General features: G+C 42.6%; 1 protein-coding gene across 4 annotated transcripts; it reads right to left on the bottom strand.

The window, feature by feature from the left end:
- Nucleotides 1–331: 331 nt before the first annotated feature.
- Nucleotides 332–13,126, bottom strand: csnk1e (casein kinase 1, epsilon). Of its 4 annotated transcripts, none has more exons than XM_030401156.1 (11): nucleotides 12,789–13,126; nucleotides 11,288–11,385; nucleotides 11,014–11,124; nucleotides 9,100–9,248; nucleotides 4,908–5,136; nucleotides 4,438–4,608; nucleotides 4,144–4,292; nucleotides 3,812–4,010; nucleotides 3,582–3,727; nucleotides 2,418–2,483; nucleotides 332–1,718 (listed from the first exon to the last, which is right to left on the bottom strand). In XM_030401156.1, the coding sequence occupies exons 2-10, from the start codon at nucleotides 11,361–11,363 to the stop codon at nucleotides 2,451–2,453; spliced, it is 1,263 nt and encodes a 420-aa protein (XP_030257016.1). In that variant the 5' UTR covers nucleotides 11,364–11,385; nucleotides 12,789–13,126; the 3' UTR covers nucleotides 332–1,718; nucleotides 2,418–2,450. The 4 variants fall into 4 exon arrangements, with proteins under 4 accessions (XP_030257016.1, XP_030257017.1, XP_030257018.1 ...); XM_030401157.1 differs by having other exon boundaries at nucleotides 332–1,715; XM_030401158.1 differs by having other exon boundaries at nucleotides 2,429–2,483.
- Nucleotides 13,127–15,018: the final 1,892 nt, after the last annotated feature.

Genomic DNA, 15,018 nt, shown 5'->3' with positions numbered 1-15,018 from the left:
TGACAATGCAGTTGCAATATCTCCTTTAGAAAGAACAGTAAACAACAGCGTGAGAGCTTAAAGTAACATTAGGTGAGTTGTGGTGACGATAAACAGATAAATAACCACCCAAAAAAAATCAAATCAGGCATCCATGTAATCGTATCTTAAAATGCAAAAAAATATTCTTTAAAAAAAGAGAAAGAAGGAGAAAATCAATATCATAGGATTACATATATTTAAGGGCTCGTGCCATTTTAACAAGTGGAGGAAATATGTATCAAGCATAAAATAATATATACGAGTAGTCCATATTTTGCAATCAGATAAAACATACTATCAGTAGTCTGTGTAAGCTGTGTATATTTTTATTGATTCAGAAAATATACACAAATATCATAGTAATAAAGTTGAAGCATGGTAAAGAAATGTACAGGACATCAGACAGCTCACTCCCCTCAGTGACACCAGTCCATCCTGACAGGCCCGGGTCAAAACCCTCTTGGAAATATTAACAACAACCTTTTTGTCATTGCCCACCACAGTGGAGACCAAAACACTCACTTCAGGCGGACTCTAAAGGTAAAAATCTCTGCTTCACTTTCCCCCTCAGAGCTGTCAGGAAGTAAACAGCACTCTTCTCTCCAAGCTCCATCTTTAAACAATCTGTGACTTTCTGGCAAAACCTATCTACACATTTTTACATGTATCATAAAACAAAAAGAACAAAAAATACAAACACCAGACTTGTTCACCACCAAGATCTTACAACTTTCTCAAGTCTTTTTCATACCTGGAGTTACAAGCTGGACTAAGGCTTTTTCATATCATACAATCCTCGTGGCTCTCCTTGTCGTTCTGCCCTCGGCTAAAAGTAGTCGTCCTCCCACGTTCAATGACGTTTTAGGTGGGGACCAGTTTTCTGTTAGAATTCATGGGTAATCCATCACGTCTTCCTCCTTTGTACCTCCTTCGTCAGACTCTCTGAAGCAAAGCTAAAGGCAAAGCAAACACTGAAGACAATAACACACAGACGGACACTGACGTTTATTGACAGAAAGCAGCCTCGCTTCCATTCACAAACTCACTGCACGCTCTCTCACATCCATTCCCACCTCTGATACCCTCCTTGGTCCATTTTCAAGCATTCTCCTGTCTCGTTGTATAGTCAGGCTTATATATGCTATAGGCCTGAATACACTTCATTTGTGTTCATCTCCGTTGTTGTTTACATATTTACTTATCATCAAGAACACCATAAGCAGCGGATGTAGCTCTCAAACGTTAGCAGGTTGATAGTTTTTTTTTCTTTAAATTTATTTAACCACATGTGTAAACCACACAATAATTGAATTTCAGTCCATTTTTGTGCACTTTGATGTTTTTTTTTTTGTTTTTCATTTTGCAAGTTGAGCCTCCAAGTCGATGGACAGGTGAATATGAGTAAGAAGGGTTGGGACCTGTGTGTTGTTTCACCCCCTTCCCCCAGTCCGGCCGCTCCCCGAAAAGCAGTACCAACAAGTTCCTACTAAGAGTCAGTTTGTCCCGCTGGGTTTTTTTTTCCATGGGCTCTTCCTGGTCACCAGTGTTCACACAGCATACTGACAGACACATGGATGGCCTCGATCCCCCTTCGCAGGGCCTGCAACGCCTCATCCGCCTCCTCTTGTCTTCCCCCACTCACTCATGTTTTCATTCATCCATTTGAAAAGAAAGGGGTATTTGATACCCTGCAGCTGCTGAACCACAGGAAACACGAAACAAAGAGAAATGTCACTTTAGGGATTAATATATTTATCAAGTAATGTCAAAAGTGTTAATGGCTTATCTTGTGCATGTGCAGCTCTGAACAGAGAATGTGTCTACTTCCAAATTGTATTGCTGTTTTATTGATTTAATGCTTCGTTTTCTGGCGCATTCGTGATGATTAACTTGATAGCGGGGCGAGGGGACCGAACGCCTATTTTTAGTATCTTTACCCACGTTTGATAAACCCACCTATACACACTAACTTTTTCCTGTCTTTGGCTCAAGCCCATCGGTGCCTACTGAAGACATTAATCTGAAAACATTCACAAATATGCACTTTCATCTTTACAAAAGGCTAAAACAGCTGGTAGTAAAACAATAAGGAAAATAAAGAATATCACCAGACCTATCCATTAAATACGAGCTGTGATGAAAAGTTTTGTTTGTACTGCCATGTTGTTGCATCCACTCCAAAATACGTCTGCACTGTAACTGTGACGCTGAAGTTCAGGTGACCTGGATGATGCTTGTTTAGTGTTACTTCATTCTGAGCATATCACTGCTTCTAATGGAGTATCAGCAATCCATTTACCTACTTGGCAATGTAAGGTGGGAGGTGGCAGAGGACAAAAGATGCAGATAGCTGTTCAAGCATGCTGTGTGTGTGTTTGTGTGTGACGTGTCCATACCTGCCACTGACCTGCAGGCCAGCCAGGAGGAGCTCACTTTGCCAGATGTTCGAACGGCACACTGACCTGAGAGTGGAGGGAAAGATGAGAAGCTTGAAGCCGATCAAAGGTAGCAGACAGAAACCTGAAACCTTCCAACGACAAGTTTGGTGTTTGGTTCTTTGGGCTAAATTTGGTGAGAAAATGCGTATTTGTGATCTGATGGCAGTTTGAAACAGGTTTTCCTCAATCAGTGGCTACTGAATAGTAGCCATTTGAATAGTGATGTAAATAGACAGGCGCAATCAGTCTGGATATTTAGGATGGCTGCTGCCGTTACTGCAGGATGCAGACATGATCCCTAATAAATGAAGAAGCACTAGAGGGAGTCCAATTATAAGTCATAAAGAGGCAATGGGACGCAAGGAGCAGGCCTCAGCGGATTAGTCTATTCTGTGTCTATATCATGTAAGACTTAAACAAAAACTCCGGGCATCAATATGCTGGTGGTGGTAATTATGAGTAGATTATGTTTGAATATTTTCCCTGCTCTAGCAATATTGCCAAGTTGGAACGATAAATTATGAATCTGAGTCAACACAACAGAAAATATCACAATGTCAGCAGGTCAAGGTAATGAGAATCCTTCTGATGCACAAAAAAGCATGCTACGTGGAAAATGAGAGTAATATCAGCGGCAGCTAATTTATGGTTGATATGTAATTAGGATCTAAAATAAGACTTAGGAGATATTCTAGTGACACCGCAATGTGTTCTAAGGAACACATTTTGAAAAGATAAATGTGAGAAATGTCAGAAGTATTGCCAAATTATGTAGGATTTATCCTCTAGACACCGTGAATGGCCCTGCTGAATGTAAAGGCAGTCCAAGAAACAGCTGATGAGATGTTTTAACTAAAGCGGTGTGCCAACTGACCAATAAGTATGGGTAATAGCATGGAAACAAAAATAAAAAAACAAAAATAACAAAAACTCGCAGCCTCTATAAATATTTGGTGCACGCAGCATTAATTCTAAGCATGCAATCTTAGCACTGTGTTTGATGATCCATTTTCTTATGAATAAGACAAGAACACTCCGCTAAAGCAATGGATGCGCATAAAACATGCAGCTGCTCCACTCACAACAAAACCTCACTGAAATGTAAGTCCACTGTCTCCCTACCTGTGATGCAGTGATGCGTGATTGGTCGAGCCGTGCAGTGAGGTCAGAGGAGGAGACGTTGGCGGGGGCCCCGCGGTGAAGCCTCATGGCCACCTTCCTCTCTCGCTCGGCTCGCTCTGCTCTCCCGGCCTGAGGTGAGCGGTTACCTGCGCACAGACAAAGACGCGTTCTGTTACAGCTGTGTGCCAGAGTTCATTCCAAACATCCAGAACCACATACAGCCTCCTCACCTGACTGCTGGACCCCACGTGTTGCCGGGTTGGACGGCGCAGCATCTGCCTCGTTCCTCACTCTGTTGGCTGCTGATGGGTTCGGACCAGGCGGCAAAGCTCGGCCTCCGGCTCCTCTTTGGCCCCCTCCTGCCCGCTCCTCCCCTTCTTTCCCCTCCCTTCTCTCCCTGTCCCCATCCTCTGCGGTCCTGCTCGCCCCCTGCAAAACAGAGGAACAGCACAGACGTGAACCTGAACTGTGGAGTAGAGAGCGGACAGAAACGTAATGGAAGCGAAGGGGGCTGTTCGCAGCTGTCACGGCGACAGGTGTAAAGTCTCGACAAGCTACTCACAAACTTCAGCATGTTCCAGTCAAAAACATAGTCGTAGGAGAAGCCCTGTCTGTGGAAAAGGTTCCTAAAAAGCTGCCTCAGATATGAGTAGTCTGGTTTATCATCGAACCGCAGCGAGCGGCACAGATTCAGGTAAGTGGAGAACTCAGCTGGAAAACACAAGAGAAAGGGTGGATTTTAAACACACGACAGGTCAACTGTAGAGGTTTCTTGTAAGAAATGTGGCTGAAATTTTGCAAAAGCCGTCTTTGAATTGACCTTTCTGCTCTTATAACTGTGCTTCTCTATACTCACAGGGGTACCCCTTGCAGAGCACCTCGATGGGGGTGGACATTTTCTTCTCACTGATGCGTTCGTACTTCTGCCTCTTGGTGGCAGCCTTGAGCCCCTGCCAGGGCAGAGAGCCCAGGTTGAAGTACATGAGGACGTAGCCCAGAGACTCCAAGTCATCTCGCCTCGACTGCTCTGTGGAGGCAAACATGGAACAGATAGAGTCAAGGGAGATGAGTGTGAAACAGTGTGAAGGTTTGAGAGAAGGGACGAAAAAAAGGGAGAGGAGGAAACAAAGAAAGGTGAAGGAAAGGAAATGGAGGGAGGCTGCAGCTCTGAGAACTGAGAATCTGGTCCTGATCAATAAACATGCATATTGCAACATCTCTGCTGACATTTTGCTGTGAACACACACATAAACCCCCAGCTGGGCTAGCGGAACACACACATTCACACAGATATCTAGGCCAGCCTCATTGTGTATGCCTTCTTACCGATGCCCAGATGGGTGTTGATGGAGGCATAGCGGGCAGTGCCGGTGAGGTTCTTATTCTCGCGGTAGGGGATGTGCTGGTGCGTCCGGGCGTCACGGTATTTCTTAGCCAGGCCAAAGTCGATGATGTAGACCAAGTTGCCTTTCTTGCCGAGCCCCATGAGGAAGTTGTCGGGCTTCACGTCTCTGTGGATGAAGTTCTTAGAGTGGATGTATTCAATCCTGCTGATCTGAAGTACAGGGATGACAGCAGGGTTTAACAGAGATTAACACCATCCCATTACCAAAAAAAATGCAATTTATAAGAAGATGCTTTCAGTTTTTTAGGTTTTGACTTTCAAGGAGTCCCCCGGGTTGTCTCATGTCAGCATGCAATGACAGTCAACTAACAGAGACGTGACATTAATTTAGATGAACATTTTGGCTCAAAGGCATTCTACTGCAATTTAGAACTGCACCCTCTTAAAGATGGAGGCGGCTGTAGCTCAGTGGGTAGAGCTGCTGAACTAGTGATCGGAAGGTCACTGGTTCGAATCCCGGCTCCCCTGGGGTGGAACTGAGCTACATGCCAAAGTATCCTTGAGCAAGATACTGAACCTCCTGATGCGCAGTTGGCACCTGTGTGGCAGCCACTGCCATCAGTAAGGGTCCTGCAATGAGCTGGTGACTTGTTCAGGGTGTGCCCTGGCCTTCGCCCACAGCCACTGGATTTGGCCCCAGTAACCTCCCCTGAAAAAAGGGGAGATAAAACATCTCCACGACCCTCACGGAAAAAGCGGAAAAGAAAGAAAACGGAACGGAACCCTCTTAAGATAGAGGAATCACAAAAGACAGACTTTAAAAAAAAACTTTCAGAAACAAAGCAGCAGCGGACAAAATGTACTGACTTTCAGTCCTGAGTATTGGCGGAAACTGGATCAAACAATTCCAACAATGCAACTCAGTAGGGTCTTTTGTTAGACCCTGTAAAGTAAATACGGTCGTCTTAACCCCAAAGTCCATAACACAGGCTTTGAGCTATATGAGCCTCAAGCCCACTTTAAATCGGATGACATCAACAGGACTGACTGCACAGAAAGGGGTCAAAACTAAAAAAAAGACAAGGTATACGCAAATAAAGTGTTCCAAAAAGATGTTTCTGTCCTTTGATGTCGTTCTTAGTGTTTTTGTGTTCAGTTATCACTCATTCAGTTATTTGATGTTATAAAAAGGGGGGTGATGTCTTATTTTACAATGAGCCCGGCGCAAGATTGACTCAGGCATGTGTATAAGCGGAAACTTAATACCACGGCTCCACTGCCAGATTAAGTACTAGTGTTGTGAAAAGTATATCTAAATATCAAAACACACTGCTACTGAATATTTGGAATGGTTTCAATACTCATTTTTCACAGTATCGATACTCCAGTACAAGCTGCATCTTTTTGCTCTCCTCTACCACAGCAAGTTCACACATGTACCGCTGCGGTGCCCACATAGTCAGTATATTTATCTCTTCATAAATATCTGAAATTTTATGCCTCCAATGTAAGGTCAATGTTTCACTATGTTATAGAATACTGATATTTTTCTAGATATTGTACCAAAGTTATAAATTCCAGTATCACAAAAACACTATTTAGTAGAAGTGCCACAGGTTTTTTTCTATGTGTATTTTGGTGTTTCTTGCATTTAAAGGATTTTCCTTCAAGGAGACATAATCTTTTCTTTTTCAAGTTCATCGTTTTTTCTTTTAGGTTACTACTACAATAGGTTTACTTGAATGATATAAAAAAAAATATTACATTTTCTCATTCTGTTAAGTGCAGCAGCACTGTATTCCCCCTCTGTATAAAATGCTCTGTTTTAGCTCCTGCCTCTCAAAGGTCCCCCCTCCCAAACACGTGTCTGTTCTGATTGGTCAGCTTACACACACTTGAGCCAGGATTGCAACAACAACAGAGCATTTGTGCTAAATTAATTCTTACGTACCAAACTAGCAACTATGCAAAAAGTATGCAAATGTGGGACATGTCAACATAGGGTAGTTTCAGCAAGTCACAGAATCAAATGCGCAACTACCGGCGAAGCATTTCCAGAGCAGTGTTTTCCTTTCAAGCTCTTTTATATTTTTCATATTTTTATATACAAATAAAAGCATGACAGGTCTCCTTTAAGCATGCAACTATAATATGTCAATGCCATACTGTCCTTGAATGCACCAACGAGGAAGGGTTTTGAAACAGGCCATGCTTAAAACTGCTTAGCCAAAGAAATTATTACAATTTATGAGAAAAAAAAAGGAAATCAATAAAAATCTTTGGTAATTTCTCGCACATCTCTGCAAGCTGATTTTCCCAGCATTTTAAAAAGAATTGCACCATACAAAGTAGAAACTGATCATTTCTGCATTGCTCCAAAACATACAAGTACTGGCCAAACCGGCCTGATTTTTCCTCAGGTTTCCAGAATAGTGAGCACTTAAGTCTGAGCATCTAGCCGAGAGTTGTTCCCTTTTCACATTATGAATAACCTAAACTGGTTTTGATTGGTCGAGTTGTGATACTTGGCGTCTTTATAGTCTAACAGTTAATTAGTGAGTGTTTGGTCTAAAACTGCGGGTGAATTTTAAAGGCTGCAAGTCTCATTGCCTGGTAAAATAATAGTTGAGTCATTGGTATTGATCAATAATTCTGCTCGCTTCTCTGCAGATATATTGAGGTCATTTCATGTTATGGGACAGTTAAACTCTTCGCTATTGCCCCTTTAGAGGAGAGGAGAGGAGACGAGAGGAGAGGAGAGATGTTACAATGACAGAGCGATCAGGAAAAGAGGTCAAAGTTGCCAAGAGAAAATAGGACGAAAAGAACAAATGTGCTGGTTGTAGACTAAAGAATGACATATGAGGGATTAAGGAGGCTCATAAAAGACACCGCAGGCTGACCCCTGCGACAAGGATTAGGCCGACTTGCGGAGCTTCCACGTCCTAGATTTGAAATGACTTTTATGGAGGAGCTGAATGTTGGAAGATAGTGAGGGGATAAGCTTTGTCTCCAGCCAGGAAACAAGCTTCAGAGGTTTAGATGAGAATTATTCTCCGATTTCAAATGATCCACTTAGTTCCAGTCCAAAAATAGTCACATCCATTTATTGAAATCTGTGTAATTCCCCAGCCCAGGGGTTGACTTCAGTGCATCATACGTGACCAAAGGTGTAACTTCAGACTACTGTTATCTTTTTAAATTAGTTTTCTAATTGCATAATTTCAAGTGCACCTTTCCATTGTCATTGTCATTGTGTATCCTTTGTTTCTCATCCTTGGGTGGCTTTAAAAACCCACTGACGTTATCAGGAAACATAACACTGTTCTGCAGCAAGCTTGGAAGAAAATGAATTACTACTAACGGACTGTCTGACAATTATTGGCTCTGGATCCCGGATAAAACCCAGATGATCTATATGTAGGGATGCGAGGATTTAAGTTGCAGAAGAATTCCAAGTGCTATATCGAAGGAAACTGGATGATTCAGTTTCTTGAAGACATTTCAGCTTTCATCCAAGAGGCTTCTTCAGTTCTAACTAACTGGAGGGGGGTTGCAGTTTGCAGGCTTTAAACCCTGTGTGGGAGCATCCTTACAGAGTCACTAAGGACATGTTCACTTGTGAACTCTGAGTTTCAGAGTCGTAGGGCTAGGTGAGCCCAGCTGTGAATGGTTGTTCACACCTGGGGTCACCTAGCCCTAACAACCAACATGAGGGCCGGTTGTGTCAATGACCCACAAGTGGCCATAACGACTCTGAAACTCAGAGCTCACACGTGTCCTGAACGACTCTGTAAGGACACTCCCACGCAGGGTTTAAAAGCCTGCAACTCCCCTCTAGTTAGTTAGAACTGAAGAAGCTTCTTGGATGAGAGGTGAAACGTCTTCAAAAAATGGAAATGAATCCAGCTGCCTACGATACAGCACTTAGAATTAGAATGACCTGGACGACTGAGAACCTTCATCAACATCTTACAGAAGAATGTGTGTCTCTCAAGAAAATGTAAGGTAATGTGATTCCAGCAAGCTTACTGTCATTTTAAGAGTTTTAGGCATTTTTGGATGATTATTGAGAATGTTTGGCGAGGATAATCATGACATGCAATTTTGATATCATCCCATGTCAACTGTTATGTTTTACCATGTTGACTACAATCAGTCAGTCTGTCTCACCATCTGGTCGGCCAGCAGCAGGACTGTTTTCAGACTGAACTTGCGGGAGCAGAAGTTAAACAGGTCCTCCAGACTGGGTCCCAGTAGCTCCATCACCATAACGTTGTAGTCACCTTCTGCTCCACACCACTTAATAGAGGGGATTCCCACTGTTGGGAAGGGAGGAGGGGCAATCAGAAGGTTAGGAAACCAGCAATTTTCACATTTGGTTTCATATACAGTTTGCATTTATACTACTACCACTGATATAGCAGAAGATGAGGGTGAACAATAGTTTTAGGTATTCACAAATCAATCTTTCTGGCTTTTTCTAACTTTATCCAACTGCAGAAGTTCCCCCAGGGGTACAAATACCCCTAGTGGGAAACATCGCTCTTGCCCCAAGTATTTGACTTTCATGTTGCACATAATAACTGTTCATCTGCACCTTGTCCTCAGTTATATATCACTACTTTTATTATTATTGATATTATGCTCTATGTAGCTAACACCATAGCTAACGTTGCTTTATATGACCTATATTAATATATAATAATACAATATTAGTACTTATATTTCATGGTGGAGAATTATTACTGTCTGGCTGTATGTTACAGACTGCACATACATTATATTACATATAATAATATATACTTAAATATGTAGTTATGTATATTGTATTTGAATTTGAATACTTGTGTTTGATTACTATACAGTAAACATGTTGGGGGAAAGTCATTTTGTACTTTTTTTCAAGTTCTGTACTTGATTACAATTTTGATCACTTTATACTTCTACTGCTCTGCGTTTGAAAATGAATATGGTATTTTTTGCTCCACTACGCAACACGATATGCTTCAATATGGTATGATGCAGAACTATACTAATAATCTAAACAGTGGCATATCTGCATGTATGCAAGTTCTGCATGTGAGTGATAACAACAGAGTGATACATTATTGTATAATAATATAACACTGTGAAAGAACAATGAGTACTTTATTTTTATAGATGTAAGACCATTTTGTTGATAATACTGTACTTTTACTCAATATTTCAAATTTCTGGGCTTTAACTTGTAACAGAGTGATTTTAGACCATAGTACAGTGTTCTTGAATCCTGGTCCTCGGTGACCCTTATCCTGCATGTATTAGATGTTTTTTCAGATGTTCCCCCGACACACCTGATTCTTCAAGCTCTGTTGAAGCCTGTTCATGACTTATTCCTTTAAATCAGGTGTGTCCTGGCAGGGGAAACATCTAAAGCCATGAAGGACAGGGTCCCCCCGGGAACAGGACTGAAAAACACCGCCATAACACTTTTACTTCAAGGTGCAATAAGTAAGAATTTTAGTCCAAAACAAACCCAAAAAAGTAAATCATCAACAGAATACAACAAAATAACAATTACTGACATACTAACATTATGTCAAAGATGTCTACGTATTATGTTGCAAAGAAGTGGCATGCTAACCAGCTAGCCCCTAGCCATTTTATACCCAAAGAGGTGACAGTCTTTCTAACCTTAGCCTGCAATGGAATGTGAAAGCTTTGGAGGGATCAATTAAGAGTATCTTAAATTATGCATTAACATGCAAGGCTTCGACAGAGATCAACAGTACTCAGCAGCCATGACTTCACCTCAGTCAGACTGAATGACCTTTAATATCTTTCAACAACCCTGAAATGACCCAAATGCTCCTTCGCTCCAGTCAAAGATACCTCTCAAGTGCCCCCGAATGACCCTGAATGCACCGCAAATGCCCTTAAATGTCCTGAAATGTCTCTAAATGCCTCCTCGACAACAGTAATCATTGTTAAAACCCCTCAGCAGCCTTTAATGCCCCTCAGTGCCCCTTAAACTCTTCACTGCCTCTCAGTGCCCCCTAGTAAAGCTTTCAAAAAACCCCGGAAACCTTTCTCCGTGTGTCTTACCTCCCCCCTGCATCATCTTGTAAAATTTGCTCTCAATGTGGAGCTGTGGGTGTTTGGTCTTCACACATTCCAGTTTGATGGCTACTTCCTCTCCTGTAGCGATGTTAGAACCTGAAATACCAGGGATGCAGCTACAAAGCATTAGTCATTTCCAACACACAAAGGGACCTGAGAAATTTAACAGTGAAAAAAAATGGAAATATGTGTATTAAATGCTTCTTGCTATTTAAGTATAAAGATAAGCCTGTCAGCTGAGCACACTTCAAATTCTCACCGAGGTAAATATCTCCAAAGGATCCGCTCCCTATCTTCCTCCCAAGGCGGTACTTGTTCCCCACCCTCAACTCCATGGCTCCTGAGCTTTTCAACTCACTGAGGGGGTAATACACATGCAGATACAAACACACACAGAGCTTCAGTCATCAGTCACCGGTGATCAATAGGGTTAAAGGACAGTGGTGCAAAGCTGCAGACTTTGAACTTAAAGCTTATGAGCCCCGGGGCGGTTGTATCATGAAAGAAAATTAAAGTGGAGGCCTCGGGGAAAAAAACGACGGGAGGGATGTGAAAGAATGAAAAGTGCAAATAAGTGAGCCGCAGCAGTGATGTGGTCCAGCCTGAGTTGAACCCACTGAAACTAGGAAGGAAAATGTTGCTCACTTCCACTTCCAGAGCCACTTCATGTGACTAAACCCCACTGTGGAAGCCAAACATTTTTTTTCAGTGTAACCCACCCGGCTCGTAACGGGCCAGTGTTTGGTTGAGTTAGAGCTCTGACACCTCCGGAGGACGTGTTAATAAATTCCGGCATCTCCGAGGACAACAATTACAGTGTTTATAAAGCGCACTGGGGAAAAAAGGTGAGAGCGAAGAGGAGCGGAGCGTGGAGTTGTATAACATGATTTATTCAGGGCTGCAAGGAGGTGGGGGCCGGATCAGCATCTCACACTCTTCCCAAGTCTGGTCCTGTGTATGAGAGATTTGCATAAACACCCAATTTCTGGACCAGAGTCCCCTGACGAAATCTGAATGAGTCATGTTTTCCTCACCCAAGCCCCTATATCTGTCTGCATAGCCATGGTATACAGAGGGAAACGACCGAGGGCTCTTACCGACAGAGGTTAGGTTTGACATTGCACTAAACGCTGACTAAGTTCATTTTTCTGGTCTTGGCTGCGTTGTGGACCTACATCCACATATGCTGTGTGGGGGGAAAACAAGGCACTGCTGCACATTCCCAAAGCCTCCACCTTAGGTCTCTCCAGCTGCTCTCCTCTCACAGCCTCCCCAGGAGCCGCTGTGTTACAAAACTGAGAGCCAGTAGTGCTGCAAAGGACCGAAAAAAAAAAAAAAAAAAAAAAAAAACAGGCAAGACGTTACATTTTCAGAGAGATTACTTCATGCAGTTGCCCCAGATACCAGCAGCAAGGGTTAAAAAAAAAAAAAAAAAAGGAGGGGGGGGGGAAGGTGCTGAATGCAGAAAAAACACACCGTTCGTCCCTCACTGGCCATCAAATGTGCTGATGATCCCCATAACCGCACCCTCCGTGTACAGGTAGGACCTCTGAACGAGCGCACCCCCCCACCTACAAACACACACACACACACACACACACACACCCGCCCCAGCACGACTGTATTTGGGCTCGATTTATCTAACCCAAAACCACCTCACACACACCATCACACACACATACAAGCCTCCAGACACCTTGACTAGCCAACATACATACACCCCCCCACCTCCACCTCCACCACCTCCTCCTCCTCCTCACCGGGTTATGTCAGGCTCCGTGGTCGCCCGCTGGCTCCGTCTCACTCAGGACCCTGGACAGCGACGCACCGACGCGGCTTCGGACGGCTCATAACCTCGGAGATCTGTGACCCGAACTCCCTTCCGCTCCCGAAAAAAAAAAAAACCCCAAAAATCAAGAAGACCCAACCCAAAAAATCACAGCCGATCCGAGACGATCCGAACCGAGCCGTGCTACTCTGGAAGATTCTCACTGTCACGATTTTTCCTTATAGGTGGATAAACGCCGAAACCAGACACTGAGGTCCTTCTCTCTCTCTCTCTCTGTCTCTCTCTCTCTTGTGTGGCTGCGCTTCTCTCCCCCCCCCCCCCCCCCCCCCCCCCACACCCCCCCACCCAGCCCTCTCTCAGTTTACACCATTGACAATATCAATGATGTCATCCACAGACTCGAGGAGATGCCCGGATTGTCTTAAAGCCGCCGCCACTGCTGCTGCTGCTGTGTGCAGGTATGAATGAAGCACACCGAGCAGCACTCACACCCCTCACTTAAAGCTGCAACATGGATATACACCAATACCTATTATTTCAGTTCAATGTGGTCCAGGCTGTGTTACACTCAGTCATGCCGGATTGCAAAATGCACATGGATTTATCTGTGTGCAAATGTGTCACAACTCCCTCTAGTGGTAAGCAGGTCTCATTTTTGCTGACATGTTTTCTTTTATTCCTTTCAGAAAACATGTCTTGACATGAACTTGACAGCAAGGCGCCGTAGCAGTATTTAACTTAACAGCTGAAGAAAATGATGAAAAATATTGAATTTACACCCTTTATCAGCTGAAATCTTCACCGAAGCTGCTATGCTAACTTGCGTTTGCGCACACCCCATCTGAAGTTGGTGCAGGAGCTGCTTAGCCACAAGTCAGAGTTGTTATAAATGTCTTTTCAAATCAGTTTTGCTTGTCAGGGCTTCTGGAAACTTGGATCGCCACGGACAAGCTGTATGGAGCCATTTTATGCGTTTCTTATTTACGTTTTAAAACAAGTCCCCACCTACTTTTTTCATAACAACAATGCTGCAACGCTGTTTTTGCTGTGAAGCTCAAGAAATGTGTTTGTGCACTACAAAACTTCACCCAACTTTCTATTGGCTTGTGTACGTAACAACTGAATTGTCCTTTTTGGGTGAACTTTTCCTTTAACATTTTATCAAAGGCCTGTCTCAAGTGGTGTTGCAGACTTTTCTATATTATTCAGAATGCTTCAGTGGCAAAGAAACTAACCTCATAACAAAAAATATTTATACGTTGTGTGTTGCTTGAGGCTGGAAGACTGAACATGAATGGTTTGATATATAATTTAAACCTCACCAGTGTCACAGCTTGGAATAAATCAGAACGGTAGGTGAACAATGTGTGGAAGCTTCTGGCTTTATCAAAGTCTCTTATGGCAACAATGGCGCCTCCAAGTGAAAACTTAAATTGCCCAATGACGCCACGTCTGTTGGACTACAAATGTATTGCTACTGTAAGTAAATTAAAACACACTCATATATTTTTTTGCCAACATACATTATTTTTTGCAATGCTACAGCAAACATGACATTTTGCCATAGCTATGAGATGTGAGGAGGCTAACGCAGGCTAAATGTTAGCGACAGTACAGGTTTCCTAGCTTAACTGCTAAAATATCATTGCATTGTTTAACAGGTTTTCATCCAGAATTCAGTCGATTTTCTTCAAGTACCTCACCATCTACAGTCGAAAGTTGGCTCTGTTGTCCGCACAGGTCGTGAAATCATTTATAAGATTGAAACTTCCCAGAAATAAACGAGAACAAGATGCTGCGCATGCGCTAGAGTAATTCACGATTATAAACAATTGGCCATGGTAATGACACTTGAAATGAAACAGTATAAATCACCACAAATCACAGGAAATAATATATTTTTGGTCTGTTTTCATATGGCTTTCCGTGTTGATAATTTAATTCTATGTATAAAAACTAAGTTAAAATTCAAAATGAATTCAAAAGAGAAAACCAAAAATATCCACAGAAATGTGTGTTCCACCTGCCTGCCTGGTTAAAGTTATAGGCTTTTATCAAAATTAATAATAATAATTTTAAAAACAACATCAAGCAGACATCAGTCCATGTTTATGATTTGGTCCTAGATCTGTAAATCAGAAGGAAACCTTTAACTTGAGAGGTTCCTTTCTGCGTTATAACTTCATTACTCATTTAAAATA

The sequence above is a fragment of the Sparus aurata genome, chromosome 20 (assembly GCF_900880675.1).
Source record: "Sparus aurata chromosome 20, fSpaAur1.1, whole genome shotgun sequence".
NCBI classification, from domain to species: Eukaryota; Metazoa; Chordata; class Actinopteri; order Spariformes; family Sparidae; genus Sparus; species Sparus aurata.
Note: the sequence above shows the minus strand (reverse complement) of the source record. Positions and strands in the feature narration are given on the sequence as shown.